This window comes from Megascapheus bottae, chromosome 37 (assembly GCF_031878675.1).
Source record: "Megascapheus bottae isolate mThoBot1 chromosome 37, mThoBot2.hap1, whole genome shotgun sequence".
Classification (NCBI taxonomy): Eukaryota; Metazoa; Chordata; class Mammalia; order Rodentia; family Geomyidae; genus Megascapheus; species Megascapheus bottae.
In genome coordinates this window covers 2,897,064-2,917,571 of record NC_143545.1, presented here as the reverse complement: position 1 = coordinate 2,917,571, position 20,508 = coordinate 2,897,064, and the positions used below count along the sequence as shown (strand labels likewise).

At 46.6% G+C, this 20,508-nt stretch overlaps 1 protein-coding gene, 1 long non-coding RNA gene and 1 pseudogene across 2 annotated transcripts in view; 1 reads left to right on the top strand and 2 right to left on the bottom strand.

Moving 5' to 3' along the window:
• The window catches only part of LOC150042059 (uncharacterized), a 272,005-nt gene that overhangs the window by 161,070 nt on the left and 90,427 nt on the right, over window positions 1-20,508 (bottom strand). The gene's annotated exons all lie outside the window — the stretch shown is intronic.
• Window positions 2,415-3,360, bottom strand: LOC150042063 (ribose-phosphate pyrophosphokinase 1 pseudogene; annotated as a pseudogene).
• LOC150042062 (C-type lectin domain family 2 member F-like) lies at window positions 5,607-17,490 on the top strand. The gene is made up of 6 exons (XM_090325157.1): window positions 5,607-5,706; window positions 13,142-13,267; window positions 13,362-13,543; window positions 14,411-14,514; window positions 15,573-15,720; window positions 17,428-17,490. The coding sequence occupies exons 1-6, from the start codon at window positions 5,607-5,609 to the stop codon at window positions 17,488-17,490; spliced, it is 723 nt and encodes a 240-aa protein (XP_090181283.1).

Here is a 20,508-nt window from a genome sequence, read left to right as displayed (position 1 = left end):
GAAGTCGGCAAGCCAGATCTGTAACTTTGGGATAAGGATTGGCTCTAATGGCTGGGTCGATCGGGCTGGGGCACGAAGCAGGCCTGGACAGGTGGGTGGTGGGCCCAGGCCCGGGTCTCTCCACCGCCGGGGGTTGGGGAAAACGAGGCGCGTGGTGGCGGGTCTCATCAGGTTCCTGATCACCGCGCTTCCCTCGGCCCCGCCTGGGCGTTGTTCCCGACCTCGTCCCCATGTCGCGGTCCTGTTTCTCCGCTCCATCCCGTCTCCCGTCTTTCCCCCCATGCCTGTGCTTGGCGTTGTTGGTGGGGGGAAGGAGGGAGAAGGCTGTCGGTCTCCCGACGCCGCAGGCCTTCCCTACCCCTCGTTTCCCCCCTTTTCGGGTCCTGGAAGGTTGACCAGTTGCCAGCCACGCGGGGGACTCGGCCCAAATTTCCTCCTCCTTCAGATGGCAGAGTGGTCGACCAGTTGTTGTCCATCCTCTTTTTGGACTTAGGGGGTGGAACACAAGAATCCGTGGACGGGGGACCCGGACTCGGACTCGGACTCGAACGGAGAAGAGGATCCCCGGGACGCGCCTGGGACCTGGGACCCGAGAATCCGGGGACCCGCCGAGGACCGAGAACCGAGAACAGAGGACGAGGGACCAGGGACCGGGGATCCGGGGACCCGCTAAGGACTGACTGGGATTCGGGGAGCTGTGGAGCCCCTGGTCACGATGTGGACCCGAAGACGGGGTGACCCGCTGAGGACCCGCCGAGGACCTGCCGACAACCTGCGACTCGGACTCGGATTTGGATGGAGGAGAGGATCCCGGGGACCCGCTGAGTATCAAGGACCGAGGACCGAGGACCGAGTCCGGGGACCAGGGACCCAGGTACCCGCCGAGGACTGACTGGGACTCTGGGAGCCGTGGAGTCGCTGGGACACACCGTGGACCCAAGGACGGGGTGACCCACCCAGGACTTGGCGACAACCCGCGATTCGGATTCGGACCCGGACCCGGACTTGGACCCGGACTCGGACTCGCACTCGGACTCGCACTCGGACTCGGACTCGGACTCAGAGTTCGGGGAGTCCAGGGAGTCTGGGAAGATGTCCGGGAGGAGTCCACGGAGACTTGTACTCCTTCTTTCCTGGAAGTTGCTAGGTCGACCAGTTATCCCTGCCTAACCATACCGAGGTAGACCAGCTGTCTCTGTTCCGTTTGGAAGGTTCACTAGATGTCTTTGTTCCATTTAGAAGGTAGACCAGATGTCTCTATTCCATTTGGAAGGTCAACCAGATCTCTCAGTGAGGTTATTGCCTTTTTGGGAACTCTAAAAACAGTTCTATGTATTTAAACTTACCTCCACCCCTCCTCTTTATGAGGTCTTTCATTTTTTTCGTTTTTTTTTCCCCCCCACACAAACACTTTATTAGTTTCTCTACAACAGACAATAACATCAGTCTTTTAAAAACAGATTCTCAGTTTACTTCAGGCCAAATGGATCCAAGGAACACAGATGAAAATTAAATATTTAAATTAGTTAAAAGGCACTATGTAAGATATCACCTAATACCTACAACCACTGTGGCAACAAGCTGAAAGATTAAACTACAGCAAATTAATGTGAACATTAACAGTTATACAGCAGGAAGCAAGTTTGTACTGCAGGAGACTATAGTACAATGACCAGTTGGGCCCAACATGATATTTGGCCAGGAAAAGGTCAAGATAGCTAAATGTAAAGCCAAATGGAAAGGAATAGATACAAAGGAGTATCCAAGCTACACATAGTCAAGCAGATGATGATGATGATGATGATGATGATGATGATGATGATGATGATGATCAGGCTTCTTCCTCCCAAAACACATTTGCTACCCTCCATCCCCTCTTCAAGATCCTGCCTAACAACTGCTTAAGCTGAACTACTTGCTCCTGCCTTACAGGGTGCTCAGCTACCAGGACTAGGTTTGAGGTTGTTCAGACCTGCTTTATTGTAGTATTATAGGCCTTGGAGAATTTGTCTCACATAGGCTGGCTTTGTTGCAAGTTACTTGGAACAAAGGGGGGAAAAACCCAAAGCGTTCACAAGCAAAGGAGTCTAAACTTTATCAATCACATTTAAACTGCTTTGCAGAATATGCACAAAGGTCTGCAAATCTTACAGCAGCTGAGCTCTAGTTCATGCTGAAGGGGTCATAAAATGAGCAAGGAAGCCAGGATATCGCAGGGAGAAAATCCCAGCAGTTCATCTCAATTTGTCTTTCCCCAGGTTAGGATCCACCAACTCTAATATAACATGTGGGACATAGAAAGCTACACTGGAGCAAGCTAGGCCTTCTGCTCAATTTATCAAATACTAAGAGAAACCAAGGGAGAAGAAGGGGTGGGGGCTAACATTTTTTAAAAAGCCTCAGAAGTTATTCTATTATAAAGGGACACGGCAGGATAGGTAAGAAACAGATTCTCCATTGTGAGTTCTTCCGATGGCTTCTGCGAGGATCCTGGAGATGTCGATCACCTGTATTTTGGAGCAATGCTTCATCTTGTCCTCCTGAGGTATAGTGTTGGTGACTACAACTGCTTCAAAGCAGGCATTGTTGATGCGAGAAATGGCTGGGCCAGAAAAAGATCCCATGAGTCAAGATTGCATAAGCTCTGGTGGCTCCAGCTGAGAGAAGTTTGTCAGCTGCATGGCAGATGGTGCCACAAGTGTCAGCCATGTCATCCACAAGGATCCTTGACATCTCCTACGAGCACCATGTGGTCCACCTCATTGGCCTTCTTCTGATCCTTGTGAATCAAGGCAAAGTCCACATTTAAACGGTCTGCAATGGAAGTCACTCTGTTGGCTCCACCAGCATCAGGTGAAACAATAGTACAATTCCTCATTCAGAGATGTTCTCCCTAATCCACTTCAGGACTGCAGGCTCTGCATACAAATTGTCCACAGGGATATCAGAAAAGCCCTAAACCCGAGAAGCATGTAGATCCATGGTGATGATGGGATCTGCACCAGCTACAGACAGCATATTTGCAACCAGCTTGGCTGAGATTGGAGCCCGGCTCTTATCCTTCTTATCCTACCGGGCATAAGGGAAGCATGGGATGACTGCAGTACCCCGACTGGCTGAAGCAATCTTGCCCGCACGAATCATGTTCAAAAGCTCCATGAGATTGTCATTAATTCCACCACACCCACTCTGAACAATGTGGACATCTTCTCCACGTACCCTTTCACCAATCTCCACACAGGTCTCCTGATGGCTGAATTTCTTAGTCACCACCCTGCCTAGCTCCAGGCCCAGGCGGTCTGCAATTTTCTGAGCTAAGTCTTGATGGGAGCTACCGCTGGAGATTTTGATATTCGGCATCTTGGACAGCTTTCCTAGGTCTTCTCTAAGAGGTCACGGGTGCTGCGAAGAGGAGAAGCTAGGTCGGCGCAGAGACTTAATATTAACAACCTCGCGGTGCTATTCCACCATCTTTCGTGTTTTTTTTTTTAATTTAAAGATAGGTAGGTGTGTTTGTGTGTGTGTGTGTGTGTGTGTGTGTGTGTGTGTGTTCATTGAGTAGATTCTTGCTTGCTGGTTCCAGGCTGTTAGGGTCTTGCATTTTTTTTTATTAAAGAAGTTATTAATGAGGGGCCGGGAGTTTGGCCTAGTGGTTAAAGTGCTTGCCTAGCATGCACAAAGACCCGGGTTCGATTCCTTGGTACCACATAAATAGAAAAAAAGCGGAAATGGTGCTGAGGCTCAAGTGGTAGAGCTCTAGCCTTGAGAAAGTCCAAGGACAGTGCTCAGGCCCTGAGCTCAAGCCCAGGACTGGCAAAAAATAAATAAATAAATAACATTAAAAAAAAGAATTTATTAATGATTTTTATGTCATTTTTTAAATGATAAGTTTAACAAGCAAGTATTCAAGGAGGGAATCTCTTTTTACAATCACTGGGACTTAGTATTTAGAACTTAATCAAAATTAGGCTAAGGCTTTGTATGTCAGAAACAGGGTCTTGCATTTTTCACCACCTCCTCCCCCGCCGCCCCCTCCCTGCTTGTGATTGTTTGTGCTCTCTCTCCCCCGTCCTTCCCTCCCTCCCCAGAGTCTCTAAAACAGCCCATTTACTGGTAGAAGAGAGCAACTTGTGGAGGCGAAAACCAAAGCAGCGGAGAGGTGGCTGTACTTGGACTTGTTTCTGGAGGTATGTATGTACGTACGTATGCATGTATGTATGTATGTATGTATGTATGTATGTATGTGAACGTGGCTGCACTCTGTGGATTTTTCTTTCTCACCAAACAGACTTTCCTTTCCTAAACCTTCGTAGTAGTAGTGGGATCCGGACACTAGATGGCATCTGTCTCCACGACAGGTCCTTCCTTTGGGCCTATGTGGGTGGGGCCTGCCTGCCTGCCTGCCTGCCTGTAGGTTCCATGTCCACCCATCCCGCATCGAGTTCCCAAACCTTTTCCTTTGGGGGTGGGTGGGGTCCATTTCAAGTAGTAGATACTTGTGCACGTGTGTGGCCAGTACGTTCAAGCTCTGTCAGGTGGGGAGTTTGATGGGAAAGGGAAAGATAAAAAAAAAATCCATGATGAAAAAGTAAAGGCTGCTCCTCCTTGTAACATCTCTTTATCTTGCACCCCCGCCAGGGACCGCTGGATAGACCACAGGACCAGGGAGAGACGTCTAAAACACTCAGCACTGAGCAGAAGCCAGCCAGCCAGGAATCCGATCCAGTGCACCATTGGTGTGTGTGGAGGTTTTGTTGAGCCAGGGATGCAAGGCGAGATTTGGGGGAAGAAGCAAGCCTCCTGCTTCTTCCTAAACTCCCCTCGGCCTCTGCCTCCTGCCCCTGCCCTTGCCCTTGCCCCTTCCTCCTCCCTAGCTCCCTCCCTCCCCCTGCCCCCACCGCAACCTCACAGCCCTCCCTCCCTCCCCTAGAAATAAAATAAAAGGACCCATTTGCTTGAATCGCACTGTCTTTTGCTTGTGTTTGTATTCCACTCCCAAGATGAAAGGGGGTGATGCCCGATTCTCCCTATGCTGGGCCAGAGAGAGAAGGTTCTTTCTTGGGGGTCAGGGTGTGGGGTGGGTGGATGGGTCGGCGGGCAGATGGGCAGACAGATGGACGATGGGATGGGGGTGGTAGGACACCACGCTGCTCTCTGTCTGCCTCTCCTCAGAGGGAGGGTTGGCATGCATGGCAGGAAGGACCTTGCTCCCTCCTCTGTCTGCATCCTCAGTCATTGGGTCAACAGCCCGAGCCAAAGGTTGCCCGCCCGGCAGGTCAGGAGTTCTTGAATCAGAGCCTGCCTGGCCTTTCTCTGCTGCTCATCCATCCATCCATGCATGCAGATGCCTGCTTTTAGCACCACCACCACCACCACCACCACCCCTCCCTGATTTATGTGAAGAGCTAGTCTCGGCCCGGCCAGGCCCGACTGACTGGAAGAGAAGAGCCTAGGTGGCCGGATTTCCGTGTGCTCCCTTGCTCTCTTTGAGATCTTGGGCGCTGGTTGGTGTGTGTGCTGCACGTACTGTTTTCAATGTCCATCTCACCCACTCTCTGCGCCCTGCACCCACCCCGGCTCCTACTGGACCAAAGGACAGACCCGCCATGGGAATTCACAGCCCTGGTAGTTTCAGAAAGTTGACAGTAGATAGCGGACACGTGCTGGCCTTCGGCACGTTGAATGGCACAGGGAGGAGAGGGACAGGTGGGGGCGCGCAGGAGGTAAGAAACCGGATTTTGCCTGCCTGGAGCCATGATCCCTGAGCTTCTGTTCTTGCATGACATACTACTAATTCAACACTGAGGAAATAGTCTTCAAACAACTTTCTTTCTTTCCTTCTTTCTTTCTTTCTTTCTCTCTATGTCTCTCTGTGACTCTCTGTTGGGGGGGGGTTGCGGGTTCAGTACTGAGAATTGCACCGAGGTAGGTCCTGAGACTTCAGCATTGCCCCTGACTTTTGGGGGAGGGGGGCTCACGTCTAGGACTCTAGACAACACAGGACCCACAGGTCCACTTGTGGCATTTTTAGGGATGAATCATGATGAGGAATCTCAAAAGTGGGCCAGGACTGTGACCTAGTGATCGAATACTTGCCTAGCATGCGTGCAGCCCTGGGTTGGATGTCTCTGTACTACTTACACAGAAACGCCAGAAGTGGTGCTGTGGCACCAGTGGTTAGGGCACTCACTAGCTTCGAGAGAGACCAAGGCCAGAGAATCCAGGCCTTGCGTTCAAGGGCCAGAACAAGGAAGGAAGGAAGGAAGGAAGGAAGGAAGGAAGGAAGGAAGGAAGGAAGGAAGGAAGGGGAAAATAGAAAGAGAAAGAGAGAATCTTTTGAGCTTGAGCTGAGTTTGAATCTCTACCCACAGATGTCAGATGTTTTTGTTTTAGAGCCACAGTTCTATTCTAGCCACCCCTGCTACTTTGTTTTCATCACTACCTTGCTCACAAAAGATCTTATGCTCTTCACCTTCATACACACACTGACCGAAAACTACTGCCCTTACTGCCCCTCTTGGGTGGGTGGTGAGGGGGGACAGCTGGGGACAGAGGGATTTTCCTCTTCAGAAACAGTGATGAAGTGACATGATGACAGTATCGGTGCTCCAAATGAGACAAGAGGCCACTCAATGGATTCTTTGCCTTTTCTGGAGCTCAGCCCATGTGCTTCAATGCAGTGTGTATGTGTGTGTGTGTGTGTGTGTGTGTGTGTGTGTGTGTGTGTGTGTGTGTTCCTTCCTGGACTCTGCAGTGGAATCTGCTCTCCATGGTTTCCAGGCTGGCAGGGAGATTGGCAGACCCGTCGGCCTTAAAATACAGTTCTTTCTGGAGTCCAGAAACAAAAGCACGAGTGAACAAGTGTTGGTGGGTGGAGGGGGGGTGGGTAGAGACACGCATCAGGCAGGCACCCCCACCATGCAGAGGGCGCTGGTGAGGTGTCTCACACACACACACACACACACACACACACACACACACACGCACACGGGGAAATGGCTCACTCTTCAAACATAGCCTCTTTTGTGCTTGGCTTGATCCTTGGGCAGGAAAAGGCAGCTTTTGGAGTATTTTTTTTCTGCTGCTGCCAGCCACTTCCCTGCTTCCCTGGGCCAACCACTGACTGACTGGCTGGCTGGCTGGCTGGCTGGCTTGATTCCTGCTAGCTGGACTGATCAGACTGCTACCACCCACCCCCTGCAGGTGGTGGAGTGAGTGCCACCCCAGTCCCAGGGAGACAGACAGGCAGAATTGGGGGAGGGCGTGGGCATGTCTGGGCAGGACTGGGCTCTGCCCTCTACCCTTCGGTGAGGCCGAGTGTGTGAGTAGGAAATGTCCCATGGCTGACCCCCACGTTACCTCCCTCTGGGGAGAGGAGAGAGGGGAGGAAGTCAGGAGTCTTGTCTCCTCTTCATTTTCCAAGCTCAGGCCAAGCCTGGCCAGGAGTTGTGGAAAGTTAACAATGGTAAAGCAGCCCAGCCAGCTTTGCGCTTCTAGGGTGGGGCAACTTTGGCCTTCTCCCCATCCTCCATGAAGAGGGAAATCCACCTGGGTGGGGCTGGGCCTGCTTCCTGTGGCGATCTGCCCAATTCCTGTGCCAACTCCAACTAAGGTAAATTCAAGCACTGGGCTCTAACCTTATTGGCTCCCTGCGTGTGGCACGAGCTGGCAATGGCCCCTCTGTGTATGTCACTATCCTATTGGCCACCTGTGTGTGCCCACGTTCGACCACATGGGTTTTAAAAACTCACAGTGTCACCTCCGGAGTCTGGGCTGTGTCCCTGGCCAGTCAGTTCACCATCTACTTCCCCAATAAATCCACCTTTTTATATGAGACTGTCTCTGTGTGGTGGACTCTGGTGGGACGTGGAATCCCCACCTGGAGGGATGTGGAATCCCCTCCTCCTGACCCCATAACATTTTGGGTGCATGGGCCGGGAGTGAATCCTTAACCACAGGGTGACGCATGGGTTCGAGTCCCACTGGTGGATGTGGAATCCCATCCATAGCGTCAGACCCAAGAGAGCCTCTGATTATCCTTGAGGAATTCCTAATGATCTTTTTGGGAGAATTTGCCTGGGTGAAAAGTAAAGACCTCCGGAGGTAAGTAGAAGTCAGTCAAGTGATCTGTATTTCTGTACTTATATCAGGGAAGTGCACTGTGGCCTAAAACAGAGAGGAAAAGCTGGACGCAGCAAGCTCTCTAAGGCCAGCCTGGTCAAGGGACGCCTTGACCCCCTGGTGGAGGTTCCTATCGGGAGGGATGTAGAATCCCTTATTTTTGGGGGGTGGGGGACTGTAAGAATGGGGTTTTCTTCTCTTTCTTTAATTTTTTTTTTGCCAGTCCTAGGTTTGAACTCAGGGCCTGGGCACTGTCCTTGTGGTTTCTCAAGACTAGAGCTCTACCACTTGAGCCACAACACCTCCTCTGGCATTTTTTTCCCTATGTATGTGGTACTAAGGAATTGAACCCAGGTCTTGGTGCTGTTAGTGGAGTCCAGAGGTGGACAAAATGAGATGATTCAGAACACGATTGAGATGTTAAAAGTTTATTTCACCAGTAAAGGAGCTGTCAGGCCAGGACTGTAACCTGTGGGTGGGAATTTGTTGTGCAGCCCCAATCTGCAAAAGCAAGTGGTTTTTAAAGAAGCCCAGCACGCATGCAGATTTGATATCACAATCTCACAGGGACTTTGCCTGGGCTGCCTCAGAAATGCAGTTTTCAGCTCAATGAGTCCTTTAAAAGGCCATTTTACTTCTATTCAAAGCAACAAGGTGAGGAACACAGAAGTAGATTTTAAGCATGGTCTTACCTGGAACTTATTAAGGAAAAAGATGTAACTTTGGTTGCATTTGACAAGCTTGTAAGAATGATCTGTTTCTCTCTGTGGGCCTGCCTACAATTGTTACAGAAATTCTACAAGGCAAAACTGGAATGGCAATGAAACAATCATTTGGTAGCACTAACTTTCCTTTTTTTTTTTTTACTTTGAAACAAATATTTAGGACAATCTCACTTCCAGAAATGATTTCTGATTAAAAAAAAACTTTTACTAATGTTTGCTTTAACATTTCACACTTAATCCTTTATTTACTTTTGAATTACTCTTACAGGCACAAGGCTGTCCCCTTTGCCTCCAGGCCTCCTTCTAAGAGGCTTTTTTTTTCAGTCTGAATTACTGCCTAGAACTCCAATAACAGATTAAACTCAAATTACAGATTTTCCTTGATGCAAGAATTACAAATATCACTGTACCCAAATCCAGACTTAGCATCTTTCTTTTCCTAAATACACCTAACTGCAAACTAGAGACTAAATCATAAGTAGATAAACTTTTAAACATTCCTTTTAAAGCCTTTTTTTCCAATTTCATATATTTTTAAGGGGCAGTTTCAGAAATACCAATCACATCACCCACATTTTACCACCAGGTTTTCAGTGTCAGTCTGCAAGGAAAAGGGACAGGATGAAGGTGAGCCATCCAGCCCCTCTACCCATCCCACTGGGTTTATCTGCACAGCTTTTGTGCCATGTGTGAACTTTCCCTAGGGCCTGTCCCAACATAGACACCAGAGCTACACCTTTGCCAGTTCCCCTCTCAACCTCAATGTTATGGCCCATAGGCCTACCCTAAGTTTTCCCTGTCCTTTGTCTTGCCACTTGATTACATAAACACTTTTAGACAGACAAAGGTCTTGACACTGATAAGCAAACATTTATATTTAAATTTCTAATACTTATTTCTAATACTTATCCTCAAATTTAGTTGAGGGAAATAAATCCCAGTTTCTCTGATGCCTTTTTGCTAAACTGAATAACTTGATTATAATATAAACAGCCTAATGTATTATAATACCAGATTTTTTAATGCAAATTACAGAATCCTTAGAAAAATCTTTTAACTTGTTCCTCTTAAAATAAAGCAATAATTCTTTGAGATATTTGGAATGCCCAAACTTAATCATTTTTCTTGGAGTTTAGACTTAAAATCACATTTACATTTACATTTTTGTGTCAAGTAGAAACACACCCATTGTTTTACACAGCATGCTGATAGTTTAATCTTGAACATGTTCACTCTCTCTCACACACACACACACACACTCACACACACATTCATACTCACAAAGATCTTAAAGCATGCAAAAATAATATCAGTGGTAAGAGATACTTTTGCCAATCTTACTCTGGCATCCTTTAAGACAAAACTTCTTACCAAGCACTTTGCTGGGCCTTTTATTTCCAGGGTTTATGTGCTAGCAAGATAATTTAGCATAACCAAACTCTTTGAATTCCTCCTCCTGGTGCTAAACTCCCAGCCCCCTCTTTTTTTTAACATGTTTTAGCTGTGCTGTCCCTGAGCATTTTCACTGGAGGCTGGCACCCTACCACTCGAGCCACTTCTCTCCACTCCACTTCTGGCTTTTTGATGCTGAGCAGGAGCTAAGGAATTTCCCAATCTTTCCTGCCCTAGAGTGTTTTCACTTCAGATAGTATCTCAGGGTGTAAGCCAAAGAAAGCATTATTATTATCATTATGAAAACTAGATCTCGGGAACAGGGAAGGTGGCCTAGTGGTAGAGTCCTTGCCTAGCATGCACAAAGCGCTGGTTTCCATTCCTCAGTACCACCGACATAGAAAGAGAAAGAAGTGCAGCTGTGGCTCAAGTGGTAGAGCTCTAGCCTTGAGAAAGCTCAGAAACAGTGCCTAGGCCGTGAGTTCAAACCCCAGGACTGGCAAATAACAGTAACAATAACAATAATAATAACAATAATTCTGACACACCAATCATTTCATTTCTAATCCATTGAATTTCAGATCCTGATTTCTCTCTTGTTTTTGTTTTGCTTTTATTTTTTGTTTGTTTGCTCTGTCAGGACTAAGAGCCAGGAAAGGCAGAAGGCTGGTGGGAGGATGTGCATATCCAGCTGCCAGATAACACTTGCAAATGCCAAGGTTACCTCCTTAATCCTCTGGATCCAGTCGGTTCTGCCTAAAAAGAACAAGGAGGGAAAATGACAGAAGCCTCGGTGGGAATGTTACAGGAAGATCTGCCTTCCACACACTACGCAGAAAGCAGGCCAGCAGGTAACTTGCATTAGGGTTGAAGTCTCCCACAAAGGCAGCTAGGCTGGGATGGATGGAGGGAGGGTTAGATCTGGGATGTGTGACTTGAGTTGGAGTAACATTCCTCTTCTTTCTTTCTTCTCCTCCTCCTCCTTCTTGTCGTCCTCCTCCTCTTCTGCTTTTTTTTTTGCCAGTCCTGTGCTTGAGCTCATGGACTGAGCATTTTCCTTGAACTTCTCAAGGCTAGAGCTCTACTACTTGAGCCATGGAACCATTTCCAGCTTTTTTCTATGTATGTGGTACTGAGGAATCGAACCCCTGTCTTTGTGCATGCTAGGAAAGCACTCTACCACTATGCCAAATTCCAGCCCTTCTTTGTGTGTGTGTGTGTGTGTGTGTGTGTGTGTGTGTGTGTGTGTGTGTATGTTGATTATGGAACTCTGGGCCTGGGAACTGACCCTAAGCTCTTCAGGTCAAGGCTACCGCCCTACCCTTGGGCCACAGTGTCACTTCCAGTTTTCTAGTGATTATTTGGAGATAAGAGTCTCATGGACTTTAGTGCTGGGCTGGCTTTCAACCACCATCCTCAGTTCTCAGCCTCCTGAGTAGCTAGGATTCCAGGCGTGAGCCATCCTGTCCAGCTTTATTTATTTATTTTTATTATTTCGACAATCCTGGGCTTGAGCTTATGGACTGAACATTGTCCTTGAACTTTCTCAAGGCTAGAGCTCTACTACTTGAGCCACAGCACCATTTCCAGCTTTTTTCTATGTATGTGGTACTGAGAAATCGAACCAGGGTCTTCATGCATGCTAGGCAAGCACTCTACCACCAGGCCAAACTCCCAAGCCTTATTTTTTTAATTTTTTTATTGCCAGTCCTGAGGATCGAACTCAGTGGCTGGGCACTGCCCTTGAACACCTTTTGCTCAAGGCTAGTGCTCTGCCACTTGAGCCACAGTGCCATTTCCAGCCTTTTCTGAGTATGTGGTACTGAGAAATCGAACCCAGGGCTGCATGCATACTAGGGAAGCACTGTTCCACTAGACAACACTCCCCGTGTACCTTTTTTCTTTCTTTTCTGCACCTGGGCGCTATCTCTGAGCTCTTCACCTCAAGGCTACCACCCTACCCCTGAGCCACAGCCCCACTTCCCTCCTCGCCTACTTTTATATTACATTTTTATTTTTATATTTTATTATTCCATATATTCATATTATATATATACAATTTGCATGTAGATCATATAGTATGTTATAGGATTGATAAAGTACAACATACAACAATTATATAGCACCATGTAACCTAATACTGTATGTAATATAAGGGTCTATATAACCAGGGGGCTGGGGTTTACATTTGTCATCCCAGCTACTCAGGTGGCTGGTGGTCAATCATCCTGAGCAGGAAAGTCCATGAGCCTCTTCTCTCCAATGAACCACCAGAAAAGTAGAGGTGGTGCTGTGGATCAAAGTGGTAGAGCACTAACTAGCCTTGAGGGAAAACCTTCAAGGACAGTGCCCAGGACCTGAGTTCAAGCCCCAGGTCTGATCAAAACAGAAAGTATATATAATATAGTAGTATGATACAATATATAGTATTATCATGTTATATTATAACATATATTTATATTAGAATATATGCCATTATGTTATATAACATTATGTATCACAGAACACAATGGTATATCAGATGAAGTATTTATAATATCTATCATATAGCATATGACCAAGCTGGGATTTGAATTCAGAGCCTGGGTGCTGTCCCTTAGATTTGCCTCTCAATGTTGGCTCAACCACTGGAGCCACAGCTCCCTTCTGGCCTTTTTGTGGTTCTGTGGAGATAAAGAGTCTTCAAGACTTTCCTGCCTGCCACCCTCACATCTCGGGTTCCTGAGTAGCTGGGCTTACAGGAGGAGACACCAGTGCTCAGCTCCTCCATTCTTCCCTTTTCCACCATTGCAAGATGGCCTTTGGTGCTAATTGAGCAGGACAAGCCACAGTAGGGAATGCTATAATCATTTTCCTTCTAGCACTTTCCTTGGATTTAGACCCTCCTCTTTCTCTGTTTGCAGTGAAGGGGCTCCAGGAAAAATACCCAGGAATATCATCACCTATCACACTGACAAAATGGCACTGCTGTCAGTTGACTATTGTGGTTCTGTTAGGGACGACAGTTGTGCTAACGGTGATTCTAGCAGGTGAGTGGCTTTGAATGACCAATGTGTGGCTTAGGCCCCGGGATGGGCACAGAAAACAGAAGACTGATTATAAAGCAAATCCACTGTCTGTTAGGGAACCAAGCAGAAAGTCGCATTCCAGAGCACAGCCTGTATTCTTCCTGTCCAAAAGAGTGGATTGGCTTTGGGAATCAGTGTTTCTACTTTTCTGAGGATACAAGGAACTGGACGTCCAGTCAGGACTTTTGTGCCTCCTCTGGAGCCAATCTGGCCAACTTTGACACCATCCAGGACCTGGTAAGAAATGCCTTTGGGGGGCCACGAGTTTGGCCTAGGGGCCCGGAGTTTGGCCTAGTGGTAAAGTGCTTGCCTAGCATGCACGAAGACCCAGGTTCAATTCCTTGGAACCACATACATAGAAAAAAAAGCCAGAAGTGGTGCTGAGGCTTAAGTGGTAGAGCTCTAGCCTTGAGAAAGCCCAAGGACAGTGCTCAGGCCCTGAGCTCAAGCCCCAACTGGCAAAAAAAATGCCTTTGGGGTCCTGTTCTCTGTTAGATGCTGAAGACACCCCACCCCAACTTGGAGAGGTTGTGTGAAGTTAAAGGGTTGAGTGCCAGGAGCTCACGCTGTCATCCAGCTACCCAGGAGGCTAAGATGGGAGGATCGAAGTTCCAAGACAAACTGCAAGAAAGTCATGAGACTCTTACCTCCCAGGAAAAAGCTGGAAGGGGATTTGTGTTAAACCCTTGAGCACAAGAGCTCAGGGATAGGACTGGCAGGGTGGCTTGGTTTTAAGAGCTTGATAGCATGCAGGAAGCCATGGGTTCGATTCTTCAGTACCACATAAGGCAAAAAGATGGGAAGTGGAGCTGTGGCTCAATGGTAGAGTGCTGGCCTTGAGCAAAAAGAGACTCAGCGCCCAGGCCCTGAGTTCAAGTCCCAATATTGGCACAGATATGCAAACATACACACACACACACACACACACACACACACACACACACACACACACACGAAAGAAAAAGAATAATTCCTTCTAATAAATAGCTTCTCAGTAGGTTAAGATGCGAAGTCAAAATTCAAAGCCAGCCTGGGACAGGGGAAAAATAAAATTCATCTGAAAGACAAAGACTCTCATTTTCAACTCACTGTGTTTTATTACAGAATTTTTTGAAAAGACACAAAGGTTGTGATCATTGGATTGGACTTAGAAGAGAATCCTCAAAGCACAGCTGGAAGTGGGCAGACATCACAGACTTCACCCACTTGTACGTTGTCAACCAACTTTTGGCTTGTTGGTTTGTTTTGGGTCAGGACTGGGGCTTGAACAAAGGGCCTAGGTCCTTGTCCCTCAAGTTTTGCTCAAGGTTAGCGCTCTACCACTTGAGCCACAGCGCCACTTCCAGCTCTTGCCAAATAGTTTACTGGAGATAAAAGTCTCATGGACTTTTCTTCCAGGGCTGGCTTTGAACTGTGATCCTCAGATCTCAGCCTCCTGAGTAGCTGGATGACAGCTGTGAGTCCTGGAACCCAGCATGGATTTGTTGTTGCTGATGATGGTTTATTTTTCTGCATTTTGGAAACAGTTGAGCCTGAGTGAAGGTCACGTCTAGGGAGCCCACAGGTGGCCGTGGGTCATGAATGAATGCGTGGTTAGTGTGACTGGGATGGACGGGTGATGGACAGACAGGTGGCATTCACACCAGGACTTTGAGAATGGAGAAGAAATGCAACTCAGTCATCAGTGCTCATCACAAATGTGAGACGACCGCTGGTCTATTCTGGTGAAACTCCAGACAGGGGCCGGCTTGTGGCCTGGTGCTGGAGTGCTTTCCTCGAATGCACAAAGCTCTAGGTTCGATTCCTTTGTACCACATACATAGAAAGAGCCAGAAGTGGCACTGTGGCTCAAGTGGTAGAGCTTCAGCCTTGAGCCAAAGAAGCTCAAGGACAGTGGCTAGGCCCTGAGTTCAAACCCCAGTACTGGCAAGACAAAAAAAAAAGACAAAAAAAGACAGGCAACAATCTGCGCTCTGGTGGCTCTCACCTGTCATCCTAGCTACACGGGAGGCTGACTTCTGAGAATCAGGGTTCAAACCAGCCGAGGCAGGAAAATCCATGAGACTCTTATCTCCCATGAACCACAAACAAAAATAAGGCAGAAGTGATGTTGTGGCTCATAATTGGAGAGCAGGGCTAGTCTTGAACACCAAACCTCAGGGAGAGACCAAGCCCCGAGTTCAAACCCCATACCTGACAAGAAGAAAGAAAGAAAGAAAGTATGTACCCAAATGTGAGTACTGAACGTGTTTCTGCTTGGCTCTAGGGTGGAAGTGCGAGGCTCTGGGGAATACGCTTATTTGAGTGAAGTTGGAATTAGCAGCGCCAGGGTCTACGCAGAGAGAAAGTGGATCTGCAGCAAACCAAGCAGCTGCGCCCAGTGCCCAGCTGCCTCCAGCTCTCTCCTATCCCGTGTCTCCTCCTCTACATACTGTCTGCTTGTAGCTGGGATCCTAAAAGCTCATGCCTAGAATCCCAGCTATGCAAAAGACTGACATCTGAGGACCTGGGTTCAATGCCAGCCTGGCCAGGAAATTCTGTGAGACTCTTATCTTCCAATAAAGTTTTAGAAAACTCAAAATGACACTGTGGCTTAATTAGTAGAGCACTAGCCTTGAGCTGAAAAGCTCAGGGGCAATGCCCAGGCCCTGAGTTCAAGCCCCAGGATTGCCCAAATAAAATAAATAAAGTTTATAACAACTTAAGCATTGCTACTGGGAGACAAAGATGTGACTTCTCTGTTCTGGGGTTCATGGAGCCAGGGGGTGTCAGAGCCCACTGGAAACACGAGTCATTCTCCAGTGACACACGTGCATGACACGGCCAGGCGTCAAAGGCCTGTGCTATCAGAAAAGATTGGGATTTACACATTTCCCACCTGAAGCTCATTCAGTTCCTGCTTTCAGTTTCACCACATCTTTACCTTCAAGGAATTGTGAAGAAGGGTTTCCCCTCCCCATGGTAAGTTAGAAAAGCAACACATCAACTCTCTCTCTCTCTCTGCATGGTATGTGTTTGTGTGTGTGTGTGTGTGTGATATTTCCAGCATGCCCCGGCCCGCGGGGTTCAGTCAACTGAGACCCGAGAGGGAACCATACCTAAATGAGTGGGACAGACAAACACAAAGAATGAGACCAAGACAGTGCTCTGATCAAGGTCTGTTTAATGAAAGTTAGAGGGGGTTTATATGTAGGGCTATAAAGCAGGGGCTAGGTTCAGCAGAAAAAATTTTCCTCAGCATGAGTCCGTGGGAACAGGACATAGGCAATTTGGTCACTAAGATAACGGATCTGTGAGAAAGATAGCAGGTCTGTGAGAAAGATAGCAGTTCTGTGAGAAAGATAGCAGGTCTGTGAGAAAGATAGCAGTCCAGACGTTTCTTAACACAGATCAAAGCAACTTAAAGCATTCCTAAGCCTATCATATTAAAAGTCCTAGGCAACAAGTTAAGAGACCCAGAGGCAGTCTCCAACAAATCCCCCTTTTTGTTTTTATAAATGAACGCATATGGCAACATTGGTAATGATAGGCATTAATCTGAGAGGGGAGACAGAGGCACTTATCCTTCATGTACTTTGGAGGTGGAACAAGGGGAGCGAACTGTTGGTTGGCAGTTGTGTCCTTTATTTAAAGCCTCGGGTGTCGTTTTGAGAAGGAGGGGGTTGTCAGGGGAAATGGTCCCGTACTCACAAGGCCACGTCCAATGATGATGCGACACCAACCCCTATGCTATCGTGCGTATCTCTCAAGGGGTCCCACATGCTAGCTTTACTAGCCCCTTTGCACTAGCAGTGCACCTCTTAAGCAGATGACTTCACCCAGAGGGTGTGCGCCATGTGGGACTAAGGCGCAGTCTCCATAGGAGAGCCATATGGTACATCAAGGTCTTTGAGAGCCAATTGATGATAATGGATTTGTATGGGTTTTGCCATCAGGGTATCTACCTGCTGCTTTATGAATGAAACAAGCCTATTAACAATACATGGTCCAATCATAGCAATTAGTAATAAAGCAAGCAAGGGTCCTAGCAGGGGCAAGAGATAAGGTAAGAGTCCATTGAATCCGCTCCAGAGGGGGTTATCAGCCAGCTCTTTTCGCCTTCTTTCCAAATCTTCCTGAAGGTTTTTGATTTTGTCCCGGACGATGCCAGACTTGTTTGCATAGAAGCAACATCGTTCCTGTAAAGCCAAACAGATACCTCCCTTTTCTGCAGTTAACAAATCTAACCCTTTCCTGTTCTGAAGTACTACCTCTGCCAAGGAATCTAGCTGGTCCTGTAAATCTCGGACAGTACTAGATAATGCTTGTACATCTCCAATTCCCATCACCAAGAGGTTTTCCCGTCCTCTCAGGAAACAGATGTGCGGTGGTGGTGGAATCAGGCAGGGCAGAATATGTGGCAGCAGCTTCATCTCTCAGGAACTCCAATGGAATGTCACACCTCCTGCTGGATGGCCTGCAAATTTCTGCACAAACTGGTTAAAGAAGCTTAACCTAATGCCTGACTTTGGTGAATTCTCCCAATGATTTCCTGGTCCCTTTATCTAAAGGAGATTGATGGGTGGAGATTCAGATTCTGTAACTTCTTCAAGCTGACTCAGGGGCGTTGTCTCTGTACTTGACCAGGGACCTTAAAAGGTTTAGCCTATTTTACCAAGGGGTTGCCAGGATTAGCTATCAGGAGCAATGATTTGCTCTGAACTAGAGATCATATTCAACATTTAACAACTGCACAAACCTTCTTTGGCTACAATAGTTTAGCTTACTTAGCATCCATTTGCAAAGGCATTTTCTTGATTGTCTGGGGAACTTAATCCCTGTGACTCTAACTATGCTTCAGTTGCCAGATCTAAACAGATAGTAGGGACACAAGCCTCAGATCCACAAACTTTCCTGAATTTGTGGCTGGTGTCAAACCAAACTTTACTTAGTCAGAACTACCATTATCACAGATGATTGACAAGCCCCTGCCCAGTTATGAAAGGCACGGGCATTAGTAAGGCATGCTTACAAACTATTCTATGACCTCCCGGCTCTGATTAATATTGAATAGCTAAGCACAAGTGACTCTAGGATCTGACACCATCTCTGCCATCCAAGCAGCGGCTTACTGCATTATTGCTTTTTGTCCCAGTGGTGTCTCTCCACACAGGGAAGAACATCCCATTGGCACTTCACTCTGTTGGTTGCTGGACTTGAACTCAGGGCCTGGGTGCTTCCCTCAACTCTCCAGCTCAAGGCTAGCACTTTGCCACTTTGAGCTCCAAAGCAACTCTGCCTCAGCATTCTGCTGGCAGATTAGACACCACAGTCTCACAGGGACCTTGCTTTGTCCGGGCTGGCTCAAAACTGCAGCTTTCAGATCAAATGAGTCCTACAAAAGTCCATGTTACTCCAATTAAAGCAACAAGGTGGTCAACTCAGAAATAGTCTAAGCATGATCTTACCTGGAACCTGGTAAGAGCCAAAATTACATCTGTATAAGGATTGCTGTCCTTCTCCATGGGCCAGCTGGAAATTGCTATAAGGAGACTTTATAAGAGCTAGCTAAATAGCAATTAAGCAATCATTTTGGTAGTCCTAATTTTCCTCTTTTCTCTTTCTTGAAACAAACATTTAGGACAACTTCACTTTCAAACTTTGTTCAGAAACCCATTTCTAATGTTCTTTAAAACTTTTACAGATATTTGCTTAAACATTTAACTCTTTAGTCTTTATTTGCATTTGAAAAACCTTCAAGGGCTCAAGGAACTTCCTTTTGTCTCCAGGCCCCCTAGGGCTCAAGGCTCTCCCCTTGCCTTAGAAGAGGCTTTTTTGTTATTTCCTGCAGTTTAGATTACTGCCTAGAACTCCTACAACAGTTTAAACTCAAATAACACTTTTTCCCTAATGCAAGAACTACGGACATCAGTGCACCAAAAGTCTTAAGTCTGGACTTAGTTTCCTTCCCTTTTTTTTTTTAAATACACCCAATTGCATGGAGATAAACCTTTAAACATTCCTTTAAAATACTAATCATATTATCCACACTTTACCATCAGATTTCTAGTGTCAGTTTGCAAGGAAAAAAGATGAAGATGATCCTAAGTTTTCTGTCCTTTCTCTTGGCATTTGATTACCTAAACAGTTTTAAAAGACAGGCAAAGTTTCTGAGATTGATAAACAATTTACAGTTAAATCTCTAATACATGTCTCCAAGCTTTAACTTAAGGAAATAAATTTCAAAGTCCTTAATTTTTTCTGTGCTAAACAGGATACAATGTTTACAATGTAAACAGCTCTATGCATTACAATATCAAATTTTTAAAATGCAGATTTTAGGATCTTTAGGAAAATACTTTTTACCAGTTTCTCTTTAAAACAATGCACCTTTGAGACATAGGAAACATTTAAACCTAATACTTTTCCTGAAGTTTAAACTTAGATCTACCCAATTGCTTTTGTGTTTCAAGTATGAACTCATCCATTTTATACAGCATGCTGAGAATTTAACCTTGAATATGCTCACTTACTCATTCACACACATTCATACTCAAAGATCTTAAAGCGCGTAAAATTAATATCGGCCGTTCGTTTTCCGGAAGTTTGTGTCAAGAGAGCTTTGCCAATTTTACTCTTGCAGGTAAGAACCAGGTTCAAAACAAAACTTTTTGCAAGGCAACTTAGCTGGAATTTATTTTTCCAGGGCTTGTTACAACTGCAGACACGCGGGGGCGGCCATACCAGGCCCAGAAATGTTCAAATAAATAACAAAGACATATACACACATAAAAATCACAAGGATCCATATTTAGAACTGGTACCAATTTTAAAGACAAAACTGGACAAGGAAAAATATGTAACACGAACAAGACAGAGAAGCAGAGACTTTTAAGTAACTCCTAAACTTTTGATGGCATGCCTGGCCTTAAACTACCAGAGTGACAGAAAGAGATTTCCATCCCCTGGTAGCTGGCAGACGGAGGCCATCCTAATCTACCTACAAAAGCCTCTGAAACAAAATCAGACATTGACATATAACAAGAAAATTGGACTCAATCAGATACACTTAACACAAAAACATGAGCTCAGATGAATGTTTTCACCAAACAGCTGTTTTTAGATTTAGACGTGTCTTGCTGGTGGGACTCTCAGGCATGCCCTGTTATCCACAAGAAACTCAGAAGGGGGGGTCAAGGCGTCCCTTGACCACCCAGGCCTTA

What these genes read in the sequence shown, in the direction of transcription:
- LOC150042062 (XM_090325157.1), top strand. Translation starts at nt 5,607, where the DNA reads ATGGGAATTCACAGCCCTGGTAGTTTCAGAAAGTTGACAGTAGATAGC. An exon ending in CACAGGGAGGAGAGGGACAG is followed by an intron (nt 5,707 to 13,141) that starts GTGGGGGCGCGC and finishes CTCTGTTTGCAG; the next exon opens with TGAAGGGGCTCCAGGAAAAA. An exon ending in TTGACACCATCCAGGACCTG is followed by an intron (nt 13,544 to 14,410) that starts GTAAGAAATGCC and finishes GTTTTATTACAG; the next exon opens with AATTTTTTGAAAAGACACAA.